This window comes from Oncorhynchus tshawytscha, linkage group LG09, assembly GCF_018296145.1.
Source record: "Oncorhynchus tshawytscha isolate Ot180627B linkage group LG09, Otsh_v2.0, whole genome shotgun sequence".
Taxonomy (NCBI): domain Eukaryota; kingdom Metazoa; phylum Chordata; class Actinopteri; order Salmoniformes; family Salmonidae; genus Oncorhynchus; species Oncorhynchus tshawytscha.
Window position 1 is genome coordinate 76,074,580 of NC_056437.1, and position 26,617 is coordinate 76,101,196.

Genomic DNA, 26,617 nt, shown 5'->3' on the forward strand with positions numbered 1-26,617 from the left:
CTATGTTACGTATACTCCTGAGTCCAGGTTGGAGGATTAGATGAGGGCCTCACCATGCTGGGTGCCATTCAGTGGTCATAATTAGGGATATCACATGGCCTTCAGCCAGGGGTTCCACACCACCACTGGGAATAGTTTTCCAACACACACACACACACACACAACAGCAAGGAGGATGTCAGCCATCAATCTGGGAGCTGTCAGCTGTGACCCGCTGGAACCCGTCACAGCAGAGAAATCTTCCATATGAAATCAAACAGTCCCTCTCTCCATGGTGACATTTTCAATGGCCAGTGTCTGTAGCTATCTTGCTCTGAATGTCAGCCTGTGAAGGGTTGATTGACTAGTGTTGGGGAAGAGAGGCTAACAAACAAGTAGTGTGAGAAAGTACAAGAGGAGAAAGAAAGAATATCCTGACATTGATGTGACAGATTGATGTGGACTAACTAGCAATGACAAGCACTGTTGTGGATAGTGTAGATGAGGGAGGAAACAAAAAAAGACTCAGAGAGAAATTACCAGAGAGTTCAAGACTGCAGAAAAAAATGGATTGTACCCAGGGTGGCACATGCTTCCTAAAATCATACATTTTTGTTCAAACTACATTCCCTACAGTAGATCATCTCTATAGATAATCTTCTTTACAATGTTTTACTGTACTTCAGACCAGCTATGAGCAAGACACTTGGGAATCCAATAAAATTGTGACATGATTGCTACTGTTTCTCAAAGTTGTGTGCTGCCCCCCTCGACCACCCTACATCACATAAAATGAGCCAGTAGTGTAACTTGGCTTATCTCTGGGCCCTTAGTAACTGTGCGCCCGGTGCGGTGACCGTCTTTAATAATCTGTAGCTACAGACAGGTTCATGTTGCTGCCCTTTAGCTGAGCTGCCACATGCATATTCAGCCCAGGTTCCTGCACTCCTTCACTACCGCCTCTCTGTCTACGTCTTCCCAGAGCTCTTACCGTGAATTCCTACCTGCTACTCCAGCCCTCAAGAATCAATTACTATCGATTTTCTTACAAAGTTCCCCACACTCTCTAGAGCAGAGTCAAAATACGGGACAAAGGAGATAAAACCGCATGTGAATTACTAAAGTAACTCGCCCTTTACTGTGGGAGACTGATATTATTGAGTGTGAAGAGGACGACGTCGGTTCCACTCTGCTTCAAAGCACGGAGAATGTGAGTAAATGGCATCCTCTGCTAAGTGTGGGGACATTTTAAATGGCTTGCCTTCTGGACCTCTGCCAAGCCACGAATCCCTTATTATGGCATGGTATGACATGGCGTACAGAAATGCAGGGAGATATGCCTGTGCAAAGACAACCAGGAAGGGCTCTTCTTATACTCATCTGGCTTCACTCTGGCATGGTTTTGGCAACCCACACGTTGTTTATTGCAAAATGCTAATGAAACTAGTGTGCCATTTCTCTTCCAGCAATCTCAGCTAGAGGGCAACAAGTACCCTGGGGAGGGCCTCCATTGATCAATATTCAACTCATTTTCCTGAGTTTCAACGTTAGTCCGCCATTGGATAAAAAACCCAGCATGACAGATTATTTTTTTGGTCAGCACAGTGATTAGATTACTGGGTTTTTATTTCGATGAGGTCTGGCACTGGTGGGAGTGGGACTCGTTCACAACACTTATTGTTCAAACAACATTTCCATTCACACTTCTATTTTTTTCCCCTGGCGTCACCGTTAAAGAACATCCATCCTGATTCTCTCTCATGCCTACAGCTGGAATCTTAGACACTGACATCAGTTTAAATGCATCCTCACAACCTGGACTGGCTGACAATAGAAGTGGTGGTGGATGTGTTGTGGGGGGAAATTGAGTAATATCTCGACAGGTACTCCCAGTACATGAAAGGGATGTGGTTTTGTGTTCCAGGGGCATGTAGAGCTGCCAGACAGAGGAGAGGAACACAGCGGGGTGGTGGGAGGAGGTTGACAGATCATCTGGCCTGCTAGGCTCAGCCCTAATGGTCTGCAGATTACTTCAACAGAAGCTCTGGCCATTGGTCTTCATCATTAACTACAGGTTTATACTGGCTGAAAGGTAGAGAAGGCTGGCATCTGACTGCCCTGTAGGGAGAAGTCTCAGTGAGCAGAGCTGGTGAGAAGAAGGGGGCCGGGCTACATAACACCAAAGATCCACCACCATATTTTACACTAGGTATGGGGTTATTTTCTGAATATGCATATTTCTTTTGATGTAAAACCCACCACTGGTGTGCGTGGCCAATGAGTTCTATTTTCATGTCATCTGAACCAAAGCACTGGTTCCAATCCAAGTGCCAATGCCTTTTAGCAAACTCCAGAGGGGTATACTACGAATCAGGTTTGAGTTAGCGAGGTCAACTCTGATAACCGGTCATACGAAAGTGGCTCACCTTTTAGCCAGCCATTTCTATGGCAACGCATGCTTCAGAACTAACCTTCTCCAGGGTTCAGGCTAACTAACTTACCCTCAATGAGATGACTGAGCTGCGTATTGTGCACCAATGGAATCATATTCCCTCACTCACCATCTCCTTCATTTGAGAAAGATGACTGATTAAATGTTATATTCATCAAAAGTGTTTTGTAAAAAAAAACATCAAAATGTCATATTAAAATGCCTATCACATTACACATTGAGTACTGACAGGATACATTTGAAAGATCATGACAGTAAAACCTTAACTTCGTTGAAATGTTACTGTACTATCCAAATAGGAGCGGGAAAAAAGGTTATTGTGTGTATTGATTAGCATGCCAAAGCACAAAGACAGCATTAACAATACATAAATAAAACAAACTTCTAGACCATTTCACATGATAGCCTGCTGAATTTGCAAGATACTGTAACTTATCTTTCATGTTGATTTCGGCAACAATTTAAATGTGAAACGGCGACTCCCATGGTTTGATGGTTGCAGCATTGTCTCAAACAGTTTGGTCCTCAACCAGCCACTTGCAACATGCACGCGCAGTTACAAGCCTGCTAGAGTTAGCGGCAGGCAGGCGAGCAATTTCCACCCTCATAGTACGAATGAAGCCTGAGCTGGAATGTGCAGCTAACTGAAGCTGGCTAGCTTTATAAAAGGCTGAGTAGATCTAGTTTCATTCGTAGTATACCCCTCAGGCGTTTAGATTTGTTGGATGATGTGAAAATAGGTCTTTAGCCTCGATATGGGTTAAGCATCTAAAGAAAGATGCAAATGCAGAAAAGAACGTCATAATTACTGTAAAATATGTTGGTGGATCTTTGATGTTATGGCCTGAGTAACAGGCAATTTACTTTGGGCACGTCACAGTGTTTAACTAAGTCATTCGAAATTCCAAACATTTCCCTGTAAGCCGAAGAAGTTTTAAGGTCAACAGCATCATGAACTTAGTACCAGTACCAAGATATTTTAGCCAAAAACTTGGTTGCCTCTGCCAGGAGGCTGAAACTTGGCTGCAAGTGGATCTTCCAGCAAGACAATGACCCCAAGCACATATCAAAATCCACAAATGAATGATTAATTATTAACCACAAAATAAACATTTTGCAATGGCCATTTCAGTCTTCGGACTTGAACCCGATTGAAAACCTGTAGTTTGAATTGAAGAGCTCGGATGAAGGATATGGATAAAGATTATGTATGGAGGAACAGTCTACGATCTCTCCCAATGTGTTTCCAATCTCAAAATTTTATTCAAAAAGGCTCAGTGCCATTATCATTGGAAGGTGAGGTATTGAAAGGTATGGAAAATAGGGGTACCAATAATTTTGACAACCATCATGAGAAAAAAATATTTTACTTGTTAAATATATTAATTATAATCTTTCTCTGAGCAATTGTATTAGTATAAAGTCTCTTTTTCAAATGTTTTTGAGCATACAATATAGCTCAGTATGTATTATTTATTTTATAGTATTTTTTGCTCATCTTTATCAAGGGTGCCAATAATTTAGGACCCAACTGGAGATTAACACACACACACACACACACACACTGGACTTGAAATGTCAGTCCAGTTTGGAGTGGAGGACCTATTGCAAAACAATGAACAGAAGAGATGAAGTCATCAAATTATGAACTTCTGAAATCTATTCAGTAAAAAAGTGTTTTAACTAAGATGCCAAACATTCTCTGAGCAGAGAATATCTGTGAGAAAAGATCCTCCCAAGACTCAATAAAACACACGTGTTAATGTGTGATGAGATGAAAGCGGTACCATTTTCTGCAATGTGCAAATCGATTAGACATGCAAAACACTAATAAAAACACATTTACAAGCCCCTCAAGCCCTGACACTTCCCTGTTCACTGCTTGCGATAATAAGCTTCAGAAATAGCTGCTCCAGACTTGATACATAGCACCATCTTGTATCCATCTGTAAGAGCATGAGGCATTGACTTGTGATCTCATACACACTCACCAAGTCCATACACCACCACCACCAACATAATCTATAATGGAAGGGGGAGGATGGGAGATACGTATTTATTAATTTTTTATGTATCACGCAAAAAACACCATCATATGCAGTTCATGCTGTCAATGTTGACTGTTGGGTTCTGAGTAACAAAAGGCTCTGCATAGGCTCTGGATTGCTGCAGGAGGAGTGTGGACAATCCTGACGATCTGGTTGGAAATTTAACTCCGTGCCAACATCAAGCACTACTGTAAATATTTAGCAGTCAGCACCTTGCTAAAGGCTCAGGTTTTTCTGACTGAATGGAATCAGCACTTTCAAATGAATTGCGGTACATGCATTTGATTTGTCGTAATGCAATGTAAGGCGGGGTCAGGGGTGGAGGAAGGAACCAGGTATACCCTCACAATGAGAAAAAAACAATTATGTAAATAATCCCACAATTAAGTAGTAGGCTAATTACATGACACTGTAGAATTATACCAAATAAATTTGACCCGTTTTAGGATATTCAGTTGGACAACTGATCTCCAATGAACTGGCTTTACAGTGCAAAGCAAAAACATTCACAGGAGACAAGCTCCCTCTAGTGGGTCACAGTGGACAACAGTATTTCATAATACTGGAGATATGTAAAAGATGTGTATTAAAAAGGGACCATGTACAATATAACACTGCTTTACATTTTTTTTATTATTACATTTTACATGTTGTTTTTGCATTGGTAAACCAACAAAATGTCTCTTTCAAAGAAATGCATTCTTTTTTTAAAAAAGAGAGAAAAAAAATGCATATTAAAAGTGCATATACGTCATAAACAAAACATACAAATAAATTAACATAAAAAAGGTTTGACGCAGTCTCATGCACTTTCCAAAACTTATTTCATCGTCAAATATTTTCCCGACTCTTTTTGAACAACTTCCAGAAGACTACAACTGTACAGATAACCACTAAGATAGTGTTATTGTAGTATTGTAGAAACGTGGGCTGCTGCCTGGTACTATTAGGTAGTCAGTATCTACAGTCCAGTGTGTCAATCAAGGAGAGAAGAATGAATCAAATTCCATATGACTGATTAATGACATGGTCTTTACACAATCTAATTAGCTACCACTAACTATGTCAGATGTCCAAGACCAGGGCTCTCCAACACTGTTCCTGGAGAGCTACCATCCTGTAGGTTTTCCCTCCAACCCTCATCTAGAACACCTAGCTGGTTGATAAGCTGAATCAGGTTACAACTGGGGTTGAAGCAGAAACATACATGGATGTTAGCTCTCCAGGAACAGGGTTTGAGAGCCCTGCCCGAGTAGTAGTCTATGCCACAACAGGTGTCTTTATGGCAACTTCAACAAGACCAAAAGTGTTCTTTAAAAACAAAATGGAAAACACTCCCATTGCTTAATAATGACATTCATCCATTAACTGACATGCCTTTCATACCTAAATCAAACAGTCAACCAGTTTGTAGAAAAGTGAAATGAGAGCAGAGTGCACAGGCAACACATGAGATGACTGGGCTAAAGATGGAGTCCATCTGTAGTTTCTGTAGTGTTAATAATAAAGTCCTTGCTGGTGAACAAGAGGGCAAGAGGAAGACTGATAACCTGCTCTTTAAAAAGAGAGCACCCTTTGAACACGTACTCCAGCATAGTGGAAAACAATTAACATATATTGACATAATGAACATGAATGTAAAAAAAAAGATAGACAATCCCTTAAAACAATATTAAGACTAAATCCATTTAGTGTAAACTTAAGTTAGAAAACAAGACAAATACAAAATGTTCAGCATCTTAAAGATTTTGGGTTACATCCGTTTCGCAATGTGGTAACATTCTCACATGTAAAAAAAAAAAAAAAAGAATTTTAAAAAAAAATAAAAAATGAAAACCCTAAAACATACGTGTGCAATTAAAGCAATGGAAGACACTAACCATGCTCTCCATTGCTGGCATTTGGAAGATAGGATATATTGTACATTTACTCTCTGGTTCACATAGCAACAATCTATTGCATAGTTAAGGACATGCATGCGTTAGAGTTATCATGCAATACTGCTTTCCACAGTGTTGAAATGGTTGTTTCCATCGATTGACATCACAGTGTCACAACCATCTACTTAAAAGCCGAAAAGGATAATATTGTTGCAGGCAGCTGATTTCTCTGTGAAAGCCGATTTCACAAATAAAATATATTCAAAGATGATGGGCCATAAAATAAAGCTTTTCATCACCTAAACGTTGAGAATATTTTTTTATGTCCATTTTGTGAAAGATGTGGTAAAATGTATTCGTAACATGGCAACAGGAGAATGTAACCGAACAGGTTTGGAACCCGGGTCATCAGTGAGACTCAAGATCATGATAAACTAGTCTAGGCCCAGACATTAAATCTGGAAGTCAACACAAGTCTTCAGATGGGTAAAATACAAAGCAGGATCATGGAGTTAGCCAGCTAACTTGCAAAAATATTCTGAAATCTTTCTACAAAATAAAAAGTTACGTTTGAAATGGGTATGCTCTAACTAACCATAAAATCAAGTTATTTCTGGTTGCTTATCAAAGTTAGCTGGCTAATTCATTGATTCTGTTTTTGTAGTATACCCCTCAGGTCAAGGCAAAGTAATTCAGTGAGCTAGCGCTGTTATTGGATCAAAAGCCCACCATTTCACCAGTGTTTGCAGCAGCAGCTCACTTAATGAGTGTAGCCATGGGCAACAATAACAAGTGACAGGTTGTCAGGCTGTTGCTGAGCCCCTACACAATCATTAATATGTTAATAGTTCACATGTAACAGTGGGGGTTTCATTTTCAGACAGACTGTAGCTTTTGGCAGCAAAATGTCTGCAGTGGGGTTTAATATTAAACTTGGTGCAGTAGGTTAGAGATAACAAATCTCAAGACCCTGGAGAAACTGGGTCTCTTACATTGTCGGCAAGCGAAATATTACAAAATGTGTTAAATGTCATTTCAGTAGAAGGGTATCTGAAGATTTCAATATGTTACAAGCAGACCACCAAAAATGTTTACCCTGGTATCTTAAAATCATAATTAAAGTTATCATATTTAACATCGAAGGTAAGACTGATGAACAGTCTTGAGAACTATTGCACTGAAAGGCTTGGGCATGGTAGATTACCAAACGGGTTACAGCAAGACACAGGGAGAGTTCAGTAACAGGTCAAAAGCTACAGCTAGAAAAGCTTTGCAGATATGGGGGTGGCACCAGATCTGACTGAAATGACTCGTCAAACTATCATTCAACTAAGGAGAACATCCCCATGCAGGGCCTGACAGTTGTACAGTTACGTAGGTACGCTTCAAGTAACAGCAAATAGCAAAACGTTCAGTGCAGTGTGCGTTATTTAGATTGAATTGACTTCATCCGAAGACAGGACAAAGGCAAATAAGCACAAATGTTCAACTTAAATGAGCGGTGTTGGATTTTATCAGTACTATACAGCAGCCTCTGGCTGCTATTCCATACATGGCAGAAACGTTAATCTCTCATGAGGTACCACAGGTTGAGAGGTGCTACCAGGACTGGTAACTGAACACATAGACCAGGGGTAGGCAACTAGATACAGCCGCGGATGGTCGGGGGCCGGAACATATTTAGAATAATTTGTACACTGCAAACTGACCATAACTAAGCCCAAAAACAGATTGTATTTGAGAACAATCATTTCATACCTTGATTACATTGAGACACGATCACGTCTCTTTTTTTTTTATTCAAGAGAATACTCGAAACAGAGTTCCTAAACTAAACACATTTTTTGACCAAAAACAATTCCCAAAATATATACATATATTTGTTTATACTAAAAACTTTGGGTAGTCCCCCAACCCCCCCCAAAAAATCACTTCGTGGCTGGTTTCGCGCCACAGGACGCCTGTTGCTGACCTGACATAGATATATATATTTTTTTTTTTCAGAGCCTCAGCATTTTAAATATTTCAAACAGTGCCAGTATTGCCCTTTGAACAGCACCAGGTGTAGAAAAGGAGTAACATTTTAGACTACTCCACAAACTATCTTCAGACTAGTGTACCCTTACAGCCTTAATAAATGTCAAGTCCTAGACCCGTTACTCTAGTTTCACGTGACCTTTTTAAACCAAGTAAATGTAATACATAAAAATTGACAGTAATATATTTTTTATTAACTATGTTACTGTATATAGCGTTGTTCTGGGGAAAAATATTCCATACTCTATTTACAAAGTGCTATCTTAAAACATTCCTATTCAGTTTTGTGTACAGTAGTAGACTAATACCATACTTTGCCGAAGGCAATGATTTGGTTCCATGACAGGATAGAAAGGCGCTTTTGATCATTTACATCTTGCTTATGAAAAGAAAAATACAAGTGTATATATATATATATATATATATATATATATATATATATATATATATATATATATAAATAATATACTCTCTCAATCTATATATATTTATATCTTAGGCACACGGGGAAAAAAATGCTGCATACATAAAACAACGAGACTGCTATCGATATATGATGTCATTGAGGCTTCTGTGTTGGGCGTGCAGAAGACTGCATGCTGGCAGAAAGATTTCTGGAGGACGCCTGCTTCTCAAGAGGCTTTTTCCCATTGGGGGGAGAATTAAGACTGGATTCAGAAGTGGAAGACTTGGATTTACCTATAACAGGCAACAGAGAGCGTCTGACTGGGGTGGAGGGCTTGGAGGACTCCTTTACCTCAATGACAACCTTGTTCACATGATGCTCTGAGGCACTGGCCGACCCATCCCCCTCCTGAACGCTCCGCCTGGCTGTCCTCTCAGATGCCTTTTTGGCCAGGATGCTGGTCTTACCCAGATCGGCCGACCGACGGGACTCTCTCTGGCGCAGGGCGTTCTTGAAGAACGACAGGCCCTTGTCCTCTGACTTGCTGCTGTGCCTAGGGTCCCTGCAGGAGACACTGGTGGAGCGCAGGCTGGTGACAGAGGAGCTGCTGATGGAACTCCGCAAAAACCTCCTCTCTGGACGGACCCCCTCCGCAGTAGTCTTGGTGGGGGTCCTGGCTGCAGCGTTGCTGCCCCAGCGTGGTCTATCAACCAGAGGGCTTACTAACCCCGAGTCCCGACTGCAGCTCCTCTCCAGCAGCTTCTTCCGACCAGAGGTGGTCTTCTCAAGGCCAGAGGCACTCTTCTTTATGGTGGGGGAGGGGGAAGCGGAGGACAGCGGTGTGGAGATGCGTTGCTTGCGCTGGGGGGTTCCATCTGCCGAGTCAGGACCCTTGGAAGACAAAGACTCTTTCTTTTTGGACGGGGTCCTGGCGGGCGTAGCACTGCCGCTGCTGGTGGTCTTGTCTTTAGAGGTGGTCGCCTTGGGGCCCTTTACCACAGGGCTGGAAGACATTTGGGATGTAGAGGATTTGGGGGTGGAGGACGAACACTGGCGCTTCTTGGAGTTTTTCTCTGGCTCAGACTTGATGGAACTCTTTTTGGACCTGGCGCTCTCTAACTTTGGGGCAGATCCGGCGGTGCTGCTCTTGCGTTTCTGCTCTTTCGACAGGGGGGCTTGTGCGTTTTGGTTCAGGGCTGTTATCTGGTTGTTGTTGTCCGTCGGGTCACTCTTGGAGCTCTTATCAGCCGGCGTGGGGGCCCTGCAGTAGACTTCGTCTAGGATCCTCCTGCCATGGTCCTGGTCGGTGCTGTTCCCCTCCATCATGGCCAAGGGGGCCCTGCCACCAGGGTAGCGCTCATGCCGGCTGTAGCTACCGAAGCAAGACGTGGATACCTTGTCATCACAGGCCTCTCCCCTTTCTCCTATCCTCTCCAAGGGGGGAGAGGAGCGTGAGTCCAGGGAGAAGCGTGAGGGGGAGTTGGACCTCATATGGAGCTTGGCAGAGAGGGACCAGGAGGGCTTCATGCTGTTCTCACTGAAGGCCAGAGGACTGGCGATGGATGACCTGGAAGACAAGCTCTGACGTTGGATGCTCCGAACAAAGGGACGGGTCGAAAATCCACCTAAATAGATACAAATAAATGAGTTTACACTAATGCACTAGACTCAATGAAAGGATCATTTAATGCCCCTTTCTCTCAACTGGGCATAGTAACAGATCATGTAAGGTTAGAAATAACTAGCTAAGGAGGGAAAGAGGAGGGCAAAAGAGGTGAAGATGGAGAAAGAAGACAGAGAAACCCAGTGTATCTGACCGTCATCTTCAATGCGGTCCCCTGTGGTGAACTCCACCGACTCGCCCAGGGAGGCCAGAGAGGTGCGTCTGGAGGAGGCCCCGGAAGCCAGGCTGGCCGGCCTGCTGCCTTGGAGACGGTTCACCCAGTGGTCACAAAGAGATGAGCTGGTGGAGCCTGGCACAGATAGACACGACAGTCAAACCCTCAGATCTCTCAAAGATAAACAAGATGTTGATGCTACTGTCCAACTAAGAGTGGACAAACAGTTTTAATGTCACTTAATGGCATTTCTCCTGTAGCACCACGTAATACACCATCTTAACGAAACATTAGTGTCAGGAAAATCCCACACCTGCTACGGAGCTGTTGGCGGACCAGGAGGGGATCGTGTTCCTCCTCTGGTAGAACAAGATGTAGGCCGTCTGCTGACACACATCATCATCAGCAACGGGCTGGACCTCACTGTCGTCAAAGCAGTACCACTGGCCGTCAACAGAGTTCTTACAGTAAGCTGGGGGTTAGAAGAACAAGAGATTTAGGTTGATGGTGAAGAAGCTGTCAGAATGTAGTGTTATTTTCCTATCCATCTACCTCCAGTCAGTGACTACTTCCACCTTACTGCTAAACCACCGGTCTTACCTGTGTAGTGGCCTCCATGCATGTTTCCGTGATGATTGCAGACGGCGTACAGGTCGTACAGGTAGTCGTCAGGGTTACGCCCCAGGCCGTAGGGTCGTCTCCATGGTGACCAGTGAGAGGGCAGGCTCCAGCTGCTCTGGGACCTCTTCACCATGTGAGGAGCCATGTCCATGCCAAGCAGAGGGAACCGCACCATGTTCTGCATCTTCACCCTCCTGTCAGCTTCCTTCAGGACACAGCATTAAACACAGTACCCAGTAAACTGAACTGTCGCTACACATGCCTCAGACAGGCAGGTGACAGGTCACCGGGTAAGACTGAGTGGTAGTGACTGAACATGGACAAGACAGAACAAGCAACACTGACTGAAGGCAAACCAAGAATAGGAACCAGTTGGGCCGCCCAAAGCATGAGCAACTACCGTTGCAAAAACAAAACAGGAATGATTGGAATTGGAAGGGGTGCTGAATGCTTTGTTGTTGCTGCAGTACCTGTCTGAACCTCTTGAGGTGCAGTATGAGCACATCAGGCAGGGTCCACAGGCTGAGCTTGATGCGGCCTTGCTGCAGCTGCTTGCAATGTGGGCAGCGCCAGGCATCATCCGGGGCCAGCTGGAACAGAGACAGCCCACCCATGCACACACACACACACACACACACACACACACACACACACACACACACACACAGCCATCAAGGAAAAGCTCCCCACCGCAGTGCTTTTAAATCAGTCTCACTCACAGAGGGAGTTCCTGACTGATCTACTCCATGTTTTCACAGCACCCTCATTTCTGTGACCAGTGCCAGTTCTTAAACGGACCAACTCCAGCCTCTGCTAACCACAGTGTATATTCAGTCTATCTGGTGTCCTTCCAGACAGAGAGAAGACATTATAAAAATGCTGTATTTCAAACATAGAATTAGGGGCAGAATTTCCAGCACCCTCAGCATTTCAACAAAATGAAAGGCTATTGGATATTCAGCTGTGGAATAATAAACAAACCCTCTGGTAAGAAGAGAATGTTCCTTTTTCCAAGTCTCTTTTCTTGTTTAAATACATACAACAGCATATAAATGCATCGACAGCCATTGTGTGTGGCCTTGTGATACCAACACAATGTGTGTGTACTCCAGTGTTACCTGCTCCTCTTTGGTGTAGAGCTGGAGGCACTGAGCGAGGGTGCAGGCCTGGGGCTGATGGTGTTGCTCTCTGTGTAGATACACACTCTCAGCATCAGGGATGTACTCTTCCTCAGTGAGCCCAAACAGACTGCATGGAAGGAGAATCACAGTCAGCCAATCAAATCACTCAACACACTGCCTCCTATCCTAACACACAATACTAAATCTGACACTTCCCAATATGTGGGTATTGCTTAGGTAGTCTAATACTTAAGGATTTCATTCCTTTATGTTATCCTGTCTCCAAATGTCTAAAGGCACCCGCATGCTTCCCAGCCGAAACAGTTCCTAAGAGTTTGTGCATATATTATGATGGCATTATGTGACGTTTCTGTTAGTTTTGGAGTTCAGTAAGGGTTTTTTCGGATGTTCGGGCACAGTAGCCGAACTGACCCGAAGTCGGTAGGCGAACGGAGCCGAAGTCGGTATGCGAAGTCTACACCCCTTCATCGGTGATTGGTCAACAGTAGGGATTCTTCAACAAAGCGTTTGTCATTCAACGAGAGACGGCTTGTTTTCATGCACATTTTTTAAATTTAGAAATAAATACTGCACCAGACATCTTAATTAAATGTAAAATTGCTTGAATATGAACTCCTCAGGCAAAAACGTCAAAATGAATTACAGATTTCTTGTGTTATCTTCGATTCATTCTGACTATTTTGTGGAAGTGGATACTAGCTTTGGCATCTCAAAATGGACAAACAGTACTATTGCTGTTTTTTTTCTTCTTATTTATCAAGCGAAGGTATTTAAAAGAGTATGCAAGCACACTCGTTCAGGTTTGCCAAGCAGAGTTCGGCAAGGCGCCTGCCAAACTGAAGCATGCAGACTTTTGCCTTAAAAAAGCAAAAACAAACATCAAAGTGCCTCGTCTGCTATACTCTCTCACCCCTGTCTTTAGACAAACAATATATTTTGTTGAAATTAATATTTGTTGGCTTTAAGGGATGGGCATGACATCTTTTCACTATTCGAATATCTGGATAATCAAAATACATACGTTTAAAAAAAAAAACATGCAACATGTGACAATTTCAACGATTTTACAACATTATAGTTCATATTAGAAAATCAGTCAATTGAAATAAATTCATTAGGCCCTAATCTATAGTTTCACATGACTGGGCAGGGGCACAGTGGGTCCCTGCCCAGTGGGTCTGGGAGGGCATAAACCCACCCACTTGGGAGCCAGGCCCAGCCAATCAGAATGAGTTTGTCCCGACAAAGGGGCTTTATTAGAGAAAAATACTCCTCAGTTTCATCAGCTGTCCAAGTGGCTGGTCTCAGACGATCCAGCAGGCGAAAAAGCCGTATGTGGAGGTCCCGGGCTGGCATGGTTACATGTCGTCTGTGGTCGTGAGGCCGTTTGGACGTACTGACAAATTCTCTAAAACGACGATGGATGCGGCTCATAGCGGAGAAATTAACATTAAACTCTCTGGCAACAGCTCGTGGACATTGCTGCAGTCTGTATGCAAATTGCATTCTCCCTCAAAACTTGAGACATTTGTGGCATTGTCTTGTGTGACAAAACTGCCAAGTTTAGAGTGGTCTTTTATTTTCCCCAGCAAAAGGTGCACCTGTGTAATGATCACTCTGGGCACAAAATTTGAGAGAAATAAGCTTTTTGTGCATATAGAACTTTTCTGGGATCTTTCATTTCCTCTCTTGGGTAGGGGATGAAAAGCGTGCCCAAAGTAAACTGCCTGTTACTCAGGCCCAGATGCTAGGATATGCACATAATTGGTAGATGTGGATAGAAAACACTTCAAGTTTCTAAAACTGTTAAAATAATGAGTATAACAGAACTGATTTGGCAGGAGAAACCCAGAGGACAAACCATCCAGGGGAAGAAATAAATTGAGGTCATAGGATTTTCCAACAGTTTTCTATGGGATACCCTTATTATTAGGAACCTGGTTTCAGTTCCTATGGCTTCCACTAGATGTCAACAGTCTTTAGAAATTGTTCAATGTTTTTCTTTTGAGAATTGAAGAAGTAGTCCTATTCATTAAGTGTCACTCCAGGTGGACTCTACTGGTTTGGTGCGCGTAAACTGGAGTGCGCTTCACGTTGTTTTTATCTGGTATTAGAAACAGTTTATTCAGTCTAAAATTGTATCGATTATTTACGTTTTAGGGTACCTGAGGTTGGATTAGGAACGTTGTTTGAAATGTTTGGACCAAGTTTACAGGTAACTTATTAGATACTTTGTAGGCATGTTGGGCGAGTTGAAACCGGTGTATTTCTGAAACAAACACGCCAAATAAATTGACATTTTTGGGACATAAAGAAGGACATTATCGAACAAAAGCACCATTTGTGATGTTTCTGGAATAGTTTGGAGTGCCAACAGAAGAAGATCTTCAGAGGTAAGGCATTAATTATATCGCTATTTCTGACTTTTGTGGCACACCTGCGTGGTTGAAATATGATTTTCATGTGTTTGTATGCGGTGCGCTATCCTCAGATAATCGCATGGTTTACTTTCGCTGTAAAGCCCTTTTGAAATCTTACACAGCAGCTGGATTAACAAGAAGCTAAGCTTTATTTTGATGTATAACATATTTTCAAGAATGTTAAATATTTGAATTTGGTGTTTTTGAATTTCGCGCTCTGCAATTTCACCGGATGTTGGCCAGGCTACCGTCCCACCTGCCCATAAGAAATGAAACATGCGACCAACAATTTACATGTTGTGTTTATATTTTTGTTCAGTATAGATTTTTTCCCAAAAGTTATGAGGTTCAAAATGTACCGCTCCAACTTCACTTGGTACACATGGAGCCTTTGATGGCAGTGCTGCTTTGATTGACCGACAATAACAAGCTATACTCGTGAAAAGTGTGTAGGCTAACGGTACAGATTTTTTTTTTTAAATGGAGCGCACTCATAAAAGCTCATTAAAAACTGTTGTTTTATTCAAATGTCTAATGTCATGGTCTATCCTTGCATGTAGCAATGTCACATAGATAATTACATTATAGACAGTCTTTTCATTAAAATAGGCCTAGCCTATATATACATTTTTTTAAATGAATACCCTCGCAAGTAATTGAGTACTAACGTCTGTTTGGATATTCTAATATCCGTCTCCATCCCTAGTGGCTTTATGGGGATCATTTATGGTCATGTATTTCCCTGCAGGATAAATCTCACCACAAACCCCCAGAAACATGGCGTTTATCAAAGAAATGCAGAGCACCAGCAATATTGTTGTGCAGCGTTCACTCACTAATCCTTGGTCTCTTTGTCCCACTCCACCACTATCTTGACGTGCGGCGGCCCCCCCTGGCCACAGGACTTGTACGCTCTGCCAAGGAAAGATTATGTTGAGGAAAAACGAGAACAAGCCAGTTTCACAACTTAAACACATATCAACCAACAAGCTGTATTTCTCTTATCTTGTGAAGTGAATTGGATTTACATTACCCGTGGGGCTGTCTTTTTGTATGCTGTACACATATCTACCCAGCTTTTTAGTGTGTGTACTGTGTGACAAACTCCCATTCTATTCAATTGAATCAGCAACTGGGACAAACTATAAACCAAACCTGCTGAGCAAGCAGTGTGTGAAGAAACAGATACCAAAACATGTAAAGGCACGCCATTTAACAGTTCTGGTGACATAAGAGCATCTGATCTGGCATTCTAGTGTGGTTAAAGGATTACAAGGAGGCAATAAACTGTAAACAAAATTGTGAATTGGTGAGAGGAGGTGGTGTTCAGTAGGAAGATAACATTTTGAAAAGGGGAGGTAATACCTGAACACAAATGTCCTTTTTCTGGTGAGAAACATTTTGCTATGTGCCCTACTGAACATGACCCTGGTTGAGAGCTACAGTTGAATAATAATATAAAATATTCCATTTAGCAGACACTTTTATCCAAAGCGACTTCCTGTCACGAGTGCATACATTTTTTTACGTACAGATGTGCTTTCTTAATTTGATCACAGTTGCTACAGAGAATTTTCCTGTGCGTCAGGAAATGCAAACTTATTGCATTTGAGGTTTAATGAAAAATGTATCAACCTGGAGTTGCAAGCACCATGCTCTACCAACTGAGCTACAGAGGACCAGGAATAACAAGGAGACTGACCTTTCCACTGTTGGGTGACAGAGAGGCTGCTCCTCTTGGGGCAGGAGGTATGTGATGCCAACCACACCAACCACTCGTAGGCTGAAGGGCCCCACCTGCAGATAATAACAGGACTTTAGTTACTCACTATCCCTATTCCCACCACCTGACTGCTACGTATAGACATGTTGCCACGGCCGTGCTTTTCAAACCAGACCAACAACATTCTAGCCAATGAGGCAACTTAAACGTCTAACATGCCGTTACATGGGAATCAACTGTTTATTTCTTTAGAGTCTAAGACAGGATAGGGGGTGCTAAACTGACATATGAAATTGTTTTAAGATGGTCATACTATGGATCATTTAGCTAGTTGATTTTGAATTTTAGGACCCTTTTATATATAAAAAATATATAAAAAATGTATTTGATAAAATTATGATTTTGGCCTTTACTACTAAAGCCCATAGAAACGCATTGAATAACACATTTAAGAATGGAAAAAAGGAGAGTCAAAAAATGAATTGGAAGAAACAAGGTTTTGAAGTGTTTGTCCTAAATCTAGGACATAAAAAAACTCAGGAAACAAACTACCGTTCAAAGGTTTAGGGTTATTTAGAAATGTCCTTGTTTTTGAAAGAAAAGCACATTTTTGGTCCAATAAAAATAACATCAAATTGATCAGAAATACAGTGTAGACATTGTTAATGTTGTAAATGACTATTGTAGCTGGAAACGGCTGATTTTTAACGGAATATCTACACAGGCGTACATAGGCCCATTATGAGCAACCATCACTCCTGTGTTCCAATGGCATGTGTTAGCTAATCCAAGTATCATTTTAAAAGGTTAATTGATCATTAGAAAACCTTTTTGCAATTATGTTAGCACAGCTGAAAACTGTTGTTCTGATTAAAGAAGCAATACAACTGTCCTTCTTTAGACTAGTTGAGTATCTGGAGCATCAGCATTTGTGGGTTCAATTACAGGCTCAAAATCGCCAGAAACAAAGAACTTTCTTCTGAAACTCGTCAGTCTATTCTTGTTCTGAGAAATTAAGGCTATTCCATGTGAGAAATTGCCGAGAAACTGAAGATCTCGTACAACGCTGTGTACTACTCCCTTCACAGAACAGTGCAAACTGTCTCTAACCAGAATAGAAAGAGGAGTGGGAGGCCCCGGTGCACAACTGAGCAAGAGGACAAGTACATAAGTGTCTAGTTTGAGAAACAGACGCCTCGCAAGTCCCCAACTGGCAGCTTCATTAAAAAGTATCCTCAAAACACCAGTCTCAACTTCAAGAGTGAAGAGGCGACTACGGGATGCTGGCCTTCTAGGCAGAGTTGCAAAGAAAAAGCCATATCTCAGACTGGCCAATAAAAATAAAATATTAAGATGGGCAAAAGAACTGACACCGGAAGATTGGAAAAAAGTGTTATTTACAGACGAATCTAAGGTGTTCAGATCACAAAGAAGAACATTTGTGTGACGCAGAAAAAATGAAGATGCTGGAGGAGTGCTTGACGCCATCTGCCCGGCATGGTGGAGGCAATGTGATGGTCTGGAGGTGATTTGGTGGTGGTAAAGTCAGAAATTTGTACAGGGTAAAAGGGATCTTGAAGAAGTAAGGCTATCACTCCATTTTGCAACACCATGGCATACCCTGTGGATGGCGCTTAATTGGAGCCAATTTCCTCCTACAACAGGACAATGACCCAAAGCACAGCTCCAAACTATGCAAGAACTATTTAGGGAAGAAGCAGTCAGCTGGTATTCTGTCTATAATGGAGTGGCCAGCACAGTCACCGGATCTCAGCCCTATTGAGCTGTTGTGAAAGCAGCTTGACCGTATGGTACGTAAGAAGAGCCCATCAACCCAATCCAACTTGTGGGAGGTGCTTCAGGAAGCATGGGGTGAAATCTCTTCAGATTACCTCAAAAAATTGACAACTAGAATATCAAAGGTCTGCAAGGCTATGATTGCTGCAAATGGAGGATTCTTGGACGAAAGCAAAGTTTGAAGGACACAATTATTATTTCAATTAAAAATCATTATTTATAACCTTGTCAACATCTTGACTATATTTCCTATTCATTTTGCAACTCATTTCATTTATGTTTTCATGGAAAACAAGGAAAAGTGACCCTAAGTGAGACAAACTTTTGAACGGTAGTGTATATATATATATATATATATATATTTATACACATATTTAACCTCTTTTTTGTGTAGGCTAAAAACTACCTTCATACTTCCATTCGTTTCGTTGAACCAGTACCTGGTTATCTTCAGACGAGTCCTGAGACACTTGTGGGGGTCAGAGCAAAACAGTTTGTGGGAGTCTTACTTTGCATAGAGTGGTCATAATAGTTTCTAGGTCAAACTGTTTTCGTGAGAAGAACAATTTTCACGATGTCTCATGGTCTGACAAACACCGCTCTAGCTCTGTCACCGTTCACCGCAGATGCGGAAGTGCGACACTGGTGGATACAGTGGATTGAGAGGCATCCAATGCAAAAAAAAACATCTCTAGCTTAAACTGACGGATTTTGATTTGATTTTTTGTTTTGTAATTGATCAACTCTAGGGGGTTAAATGCAGTAAACCACAGTGCCTACTAGTGAAAGCCTACACAGGTTGTAATTCAGACTCTTTTGCCATATCATGATTTTTTTTGTTGACCTGCTTTCTGTGGGGTTGTGTTTCCATTCACTATCCTCCACCCACCTGAATGTAAACTCCTGGCCTGAGCAGGTGATGCATCTTCTCCAGGATCTCCTTCTGCAGGATATCCCAGGTCACAGTGCGATCCATGTACAGAACAAATGGAAGACCAAACCTGGAACAGAGGGAATGATATTCTCCTGTTAACAGACTCCCAAGTATATTTTAATATAACAGGTCATATGACCTGCATGGTGTACAGTTTCAGAGGACAGTTGAAAACACTGGGCAGTAGTACCCATAGAAATACAATTCCAACATCGCAGTCAATATTATTAATATTTCATCTCTATAGTACCTCCTCCCTTGGTGACCGGTGCAGGCTCGGTTACAGATCAGCAGGACCATCTTGTCGGCCCCTGTGTTCTTATTGGCCGACGCAGTGGCAGGAATCACGGCTCCTTGCATGAAAGATGGAGTCCTGCTCATCTCATTCCCAAACTTTAAGTTGTTCTGGTTCAGGTTGGCAAGGAGACTCCCTGGATTTCAAATCCCAATCAGTCATTGATACTCAGTCAATACTTCCATATACATTACAGAGAATGCATGACAAGTACACTACCAAAAAAAACTTCCATTGAGAAATGCCCAAAATGTATTGAATAATGTGATATCAACAGTAGATGAATAGTGAAGAGGTACCTCTCTTGGTTCGAATGTTCTCTAGTCTGAACATCTCAGGCGTCTCAAAGGCAAAGATGGAATCGCTCTCCTGAATGATATCGAGATCGTCGTCGTCATCACAGAAGGAGCGATGGAAACCGTCGTAGTACATCTCCGTCAAAACAAACTGAATCAGAGGGATGCGGAGATGGCCAAAACAAATCAATACGCTGCTGTCATTTAGTCAACACTGAAACCTTTTATTCAGATATGATGGTGAAACAGATTAGAGTTAGGCCATGCCCATTTCAGTGAATGAATTACAGAACATAAATAAACAACATCAATATTCTCTACAGTGTATAGGCCTACCTCTTCTGCAAATACAGAACAATGGTAAATATGGAAGACTACACATCATGACATAAAACCTCCTCCCTTTCTCCTGGAGTCCTTGCCCTATCCCTCAATCATGACAACTTTTCTTATTCAGACCAGGATCTCACACACACTAGTGTTCTGCTTAATGTAATCCAATGACAGCATTGTATGAAAGTTTCAGCCACATCAAACCCAAGGCATCAGTTCTGTTGATCTTCGATAAAATGGGCTATGTTCCAGTGATCCCTTCATCCTGATTAAAGAGACGATGATGCACTAGCCTAATAGTACTTAGGACAACACTGTAAAGCAGTTATTAATACTGAAATGGGCACACCTGCTGGTACAATCAGACTATTACCCAGGGATGAATCATTAAAGGAAAAAGTAAGCCCAAATAGGGTGCTCCTTTACAGATAACATTCCTTTGAAATCCTTAGTAGCTAGGTAGCACCAGAAAATAAAGCAATCAAGTTAACTTCTGTGTGTATGTAACCTAGTAAGACAGAGCTGAGGCTGCTAGGGATAAGAGAGCAGGAAGGAAGCAGCACCTGGTCCAGGGGGATCTTGGTCTCACGTGACACAGCATCTCGGAGTCTGGACACGGTGCTGTTCAGGGGCACGGCCACGCCGATCCTCATACAGTGAGAGTACTTCCCCTGGTAGACCACTGTCACATACAGAGGCCTGGGAAGAGAGAGGAAACATGGGAATGACAGGGATCAAATATTGGCACCATATAAGGAATTACAAAACACCAGATAAAAACCACTGACAAAGGCCAGGAAATAACAGAACAGACAAACTCAACTTTCACCAAATTAAACACAATTATGTCCAATAATCAACCTCCTAGGAGAGGACACGTATCCGACTCCCCTAGTAATGCTGCTACAACACTGTCTGGAGACTGCTAATTTGTAATTACTCTGAGAGCACTGAGCAGGATTCCTCTGGTGACTGTGTGGATCAGTGCTACTCTAAGCTGACACTAAGAATTTAGCCAGCAGGCACAGCAACGCAGCTTTTTCAGGAGTTCAGTTTGAGACACCCCACATTCTGGAGAACCCTCATTTTTAAGATGGTTGCCATTTCTCAGTTTCTCTCATTTGAACTTCAGTTATGTGGGATCGGTCTTCACATCAGCTCAACTATGGCCAGAAACAGTGGCATAAGAGGCTTAGCAGAATATTTTTATTCAGAGAAATAACCTAGATGCTTCAGACTAGTAATAACTGATAACCCAAAGTTGAGTAACAGAATTGTGTTTCTGGGAGAAGGAAGAAGTAGTAGTGAAGCCAGAGTGGTGAACCATTGAGCCTTGGTCTGGAGAACCAACATTCTGTCATCAATCAGATTACAGCCGGAGGACATCACTGTATCATGAGGACAAAAAAGGCCATGCGTGTCCCAGGTACCTCAGTTTAGGAGCATTATGAATCCTCAGCTGAGTGAGCATAAAGGTGGTTTTGACTGCTAGGCACAAATAATGAAACTCAAAATACTAAAACTATGACAGAAAAGAATCTAACATATTCCTAAAAAGTCATAGGCCTACATCTTCATTTCAGATTTAAAAGTAAGTCTATTTCCCTTTTTGCTTTAGACATTGAGTGTTTGTCTGGGCATGTAGCCCTTAAATTGACTTTAGAAATAGAAGAGTCCCATAATTACTGGCTTGGTTTGGTCTGCAGATGGGCCAAATATGCCATTTTGGAGACTAAAACGACATTCCTTCTTATTTACTTTGCTTCTGCAACCCTGGGAAATTGAAATGAACCGCAGTCTCAAGTAGTCTCATCTACAAGTCCATGCTAGGTAAAGCTCCGCCTTATCTCAGATCACTGGTCACGATGGCAACACCCACCCGTAGCACGCGCTCCAGCAGGTGTATCTCACTGATCATCCCTAAAGCCAACACCTCATTTGGCCGCCTTTCATTCCAGTTCTCGGCTGCCTGTGACTGGAACGAATTGCACAAATCGCTGAAGTTGGAGACTTATCTCCCTCACCAACTTTAAACATCTGCTATCTGAGCAGCTAACCGATCGCTGCAGCTGTGTACATAGTCCATCGGTAAATAGCCCACCCAATTTACCTACCTCATCCCCATACTGTTTTTATTTATTTACTTTTCTGCTCTTTTGCACACCAGTATCTACCTGCACATGACCCTCTGATCATTTATCACTCCAGTGTTAATCTGCAAATTTGTAATTATCCGCCTACCTCCTCATGCACACAATGTATATAGACTTTTTTTCTACTGTGTTATTGACTTGTTTATTGTTTACTCCATGTGTAACTCTGTGTTGTTGTCTGTTCACACTGCTATGCTTTATCTTGGCCAGGTCACAGTTGTAAATGAGAACTTGTTCTCAACTACTGGTTAAATAAACTACTGGTTAAATAAAGGTGAAATAAAAAATAAAAATAAAATGTACATTTCAACACTTGTCAACAGTCTTGTTCCTCCCACCAGACCGAATGATGGAACACAGCAGAGGTGTGTACTCACCTTGTGTGAGGTAAGAGGATGGGAAGGGAGATGCAGAGGAAAGGATCAAAGGTGTTGCTCTGTTTTTGGCAATGCGGGCAGGTGAGCGACGACCTGTTGGTAAGAAAGGGAACTCATTTGTCTCAAAAGAAGTCATGAGGAATAAACAGAATGGAGATGATAAAACTCCTCAGGGGTAAGCATCAAATAGGACCTACCTGTACTGGGCCTGAAATAGCTCTTGCACAAATGAACCGGTAGAGAGTGGAAGAGAAGGCCCCTCTAGACCCCCATCATCCTCTTCCACTGGTGGCTAATAGGACAAAACAGAGCGGATGAGCTCTTACTGCATATTAGACGATTTAGGATATTGAGGCTGTATTCTATTCACTAGGTCAATGAGCATCCAAAGCTGTCTGAAAAACATTGAAAGGATAAGGGACCAAAATACAAACAAAACTGCCTGTGACGGTGCAGCTCTGACTTATCCTCAAGGAACTATGAGCATTTGACAAGGCAGACTAATCAACAAAAGCTCTGTGGGGTCTATTCAGGTCACGTCTCTCACTCTGCATGTCTAAAGTCTTCTTCATGCATCGGTTCGGCTGGTGCCTAAGGTGATCCAAACGAATGTGCTTGCATACTCCCTTAAAAGACCTTTGCTTTTAAAACGAGAAAGTGACAATAGTACCGTTTGTCCATCTTAAGACACCGTAGCCAGTATAAACTTCCTCAACATAGTCAGAATCCATCTAAGATAACTGAAGAAATCTGTCATTACATTTTGACGTTTTTGCTGAGATCTAAGTTGCACAATTTTACTTTTCAAGGGAACAAAATTTGAATGAAGAGGATTTGTGATGACAAACTCTTCATTGAAGAATCCCTACTGTTGACCAATCACCGACAAAGGGGCGTAGACTTCGGCTACAAATTTCGGCTTGCCTCGAGATAAAACGTCAGCACGAACAGCTGAAAACTCCTTGCCTATGACCAAAACAAATAAAATGTCACCATAATATATGCACGAACTGTTCCAAACTGTTTCGGATGGGAAGCAATCCAGGAAAGGGACACAGAACACCATCACTTCCTGTTCATTCTCCCATTAGGAGGTGAATCAGTCAGTACTCCGTAAAGTAAGGAAGTGAGCTCTCTCTCCTAACTTGTTTGTTCCAGTGCTCTGGAAGATTGATGCCTGATATGGGGCTCTGCGTTCAGAAATGGGTTAGGTCTGTAAATCTGTCCTGCAGGATGCCAGGCCCTTACCCTTGCTCAAATGTTAATCCGTTTGGAATGTCTGAATGAGGCTTCAAAGGACATCACAATTAGCCAGCCACCTCCTGTCACCTCGTCGACTGCTGACTCACCTCAGGTACAGCTCCATTCACTGCTAGCTCGGGGTCACATCCCTAGCTGTCTCATTGTGCTAACCTGGCCACTACCACCGTTCCTGAAGTTGCATTAGTAGGCCCTAACTCTATGATGCGCAAACAAAAGTTTACCTTAATGGAAGGCCTGTTGTTGGGATGGTTGTTGAGGTCTTCATGTACCCTGTCCAGAAGCCAGAGCAGAAACTCCTGGGCATCATGCTGAGCATTGCCTTTATACTGCAAAGCACTCTTTGAGACAGCATTCTGCAACAAACAGCACAAGCAACACTGCTTGAAAATTCTGGTGATAGCCTAGTCTCAGAAGTATGATATAGCCTAAATGTATTTGACCATTTCAAATATGTGTAGTATAGGCTGATTCTGCGGACCAACTGCAGTCCTGTGAGAGAAGCAGTCTTGCTTTATGATACATTGTAAAAACTTACTTTGAACTCCCTGCTGTGCTGTGGGGTGTATTCAAATGTCCACAGGGCCCGGACCAGTCCAGACAGCTGCTCTGTCACCTCGCCTCTGTCATGAGGGCCCTTCCTCCCCAAATGCACACCGTTTGTCTTTGGTTTCTCCTTCTCCTCATCCGTTTCCTCGTCTCCCCGGTATTGTTCCAGTGCCAAATACTCAGCAAAGAGTTCAGTGTTACTCAGGCACTGGAGGATGGCATTCATGAAACAAGTGTTACCATGGTTTTTGAGACCAGACACTCCAGGGACCTTCTCTCCGAGGAAACGGTCACTATCATCCAAAGCTGGTGAATCTTTACCTCCAGTTTTGAATAATGTGAAACCCCCGTCGTCTTTGTCACCTTCAATAGCATGCCCATCTGATCCAAAATGGGACAGGGTTGACAGGGTCCTGAGGACTCTGCCCATAAAACTACCCACGGAGCGCACAGAGCCTCGTCTGAAGAGTTTCTTGCTGAAGCTACCAGATTTCTTCTCTTTAGTCGTGGCTTTACTAGACATGATTGCCTGACTTGTTGGGCACCCCCTCATGCAATAAATGTCAAATTGCAATCTTTCCTGTGAGGAATGAGCTGAGCTAGCTAACAAACTAGAATGAACTTTCAGCTGTCTCGTGCTACATCTTAATTGGGAAGTCAAGTTACATCTCAACCCATCAACTAGCTAGTAGCTTGCTGGGATATATTTCCCATACTAGGGGTACAGTACTGACTACCATTAAATACGTGTCACCACATTTTCAAAGACAAGTGTTATGTTGATTTAACTGGACAGCTAAACCTAGCGTGTCAGCTAACACAACAACAATCCATAGCTAGCTAATCAGCTAGCTAAATTGGCTAGCTAGATTGTAAACTATCCATTAATCCATTTTAAGTGATTCGATTTAGTAAAATACACAAATTACAATAAGCTGACGGAATGCATTTGTATATGCTAAACGAGTCAACCTATCCACTGACGTTCATGCAAATCGTTTCTTGTAGCTAGCTGATTGTTTTTATAGTTAGCATTTGCACATTAGCTAGCTCTGCTAGCCAGAGATCTAACCACTGCATAAATGAGTCCCTTACGCAGAAGTGTCCTTCCATCCCACCCGAAAATAGAAATGCAGTTACCAAGCAGAGACGTTTAATTCCGTATCCTTGGTTAACTTGAGTGGGATTGTAAGATTTCTTGTGCTTTCCAAACTGAGGTATTCTCCTAAATCCGACTATCCATTGCAACGGAGTCAGTTTTTCACACTTTCAGCTACAAAAACACGGACACTGCAGGACAGCAGAGAAACAGCTGACGTAACAAAGTCAACGCCAAAATACAACTGGGGGAGAGAGGGGTTCCACTGTACCATTTTTCCATAAATCAAACGTTTTGTATCAAAGTATCAAAATGTGCACTATTGAATAATAAAGTAAATGTTTAAAAAAAAATGTTTTTAATGTAGGCCTATCCATAATCATGCAGTTGACAATAAGGAAATACTTCCTGATGTAAGGACAGTCCAAAAAATATTGTTTATAAGACTGACAAATATTTGCTTTTTTTGTTTTGGGTTGCAAGTATGAGAGTGTTGGGTCTCCTATAGTACAGGGTGGGGCCCTATGATAATGGGGTTAATGAAATCTGAGAGGTGGTATTTTTCAGTTCCCACTGAGATCTAGACTGACATCAAGTTGGTCTTCTGGTATTTTAATGCACCACAACATACAAAATGTACAACAAGTAGGATGGTGGAATCAATCCGTGACTGCCACATCTTGGCTGAATGGCCTCACCATATAGCCTACATTATACAGTGATGGATTTAGCTTTATTGAATTTGATGTAACCTATCACATACACATATTAGCCTATCAAAATACAACATTTAGCTCCATGATCTACTAAAACGCAAAACAGAGAGACATAGTAAAACAATATATATTTTAGATCGGTGTTAGAGGAAAGAGAATCAGTCTGATGAGGGAATCAGCAGTCAAGGTCACCAGCATAAAACCAATTGTAATTTGAGTCTTAATTGTGCCCGCCTCCTACTCCTCTACCCACCAATCAGCA

At 42.2% G+C, this 26,617-nt stretch overlaps 1 protein-coding gene across 1 annotated transcript; it reads right to left on the reverse strand.

The window, feature by feature from the left end:
* Window positions 1-8,845: 8,845 nt before the first annotated feature.
* Window positions 8,846-25,902, reverse strand: usp31 (ubiquitin specific peptidase 31). The gene is made up of 16 exons (XM_024390256.2): window positions 24,530-25,902; window positions 24,216-24,347; window positions 22,929-23,023; window positions 22,732-22,824; window positions 20,765-20,900; window positions 19,872-20,019; window positions 19,528-19,708; window positions 19,233-19,344; window positions 16,526-16,620; window positions 15,660-15,737; window positions 12,380-12,509; window positions 11,732-11,851; window positions 11,241-11,466; window positions 10,954-11,112; window positions 10,620-10,775; window positions 8,846-10,427 (listed from the first exon to the last, which is right to left on the reverse strand). The coding sequence occupies exons 1-16, from the start codon at window positions 25,091-25,093 to the stop codon at window positions 8,956-8,958; spliced, it is 3,897 nt and encodes a 1,298-aa protein (XP_024246024.1). The 5' UTR covers window positions 25,094-25,902; the 3' UTR covers window positions 8,846-8,955.
* Window positions 25,903-26,617: the final 715 nt, after the last annotated feature.

Excerpts from the sequence above, each read along its gene's own strand:
- usp31 (XM_024390256.2), bottom strand. The coding sequence starts at position 25,093 with ATGAGGGGGTGCCCAACAAGTCAGGCAATCATGTCTAGTAAAGCCACG. Across the intron at positions 19,345-19,527 it reads ACCGGTCACCAAGGGAGGAG|GTTTGGTCTTCCATTTGTTC; the intron begins GTACTATAGAGA and ends CCTCTGTTCCAG. Across the intron at positions 16,621-19,232 it reads GGCCAGGAGTTTACATTCAG|GTGGGGCCCTTCAGCCTACG; the intron begins GTGGGTGGAGGA and ends TATTATCTGCAG.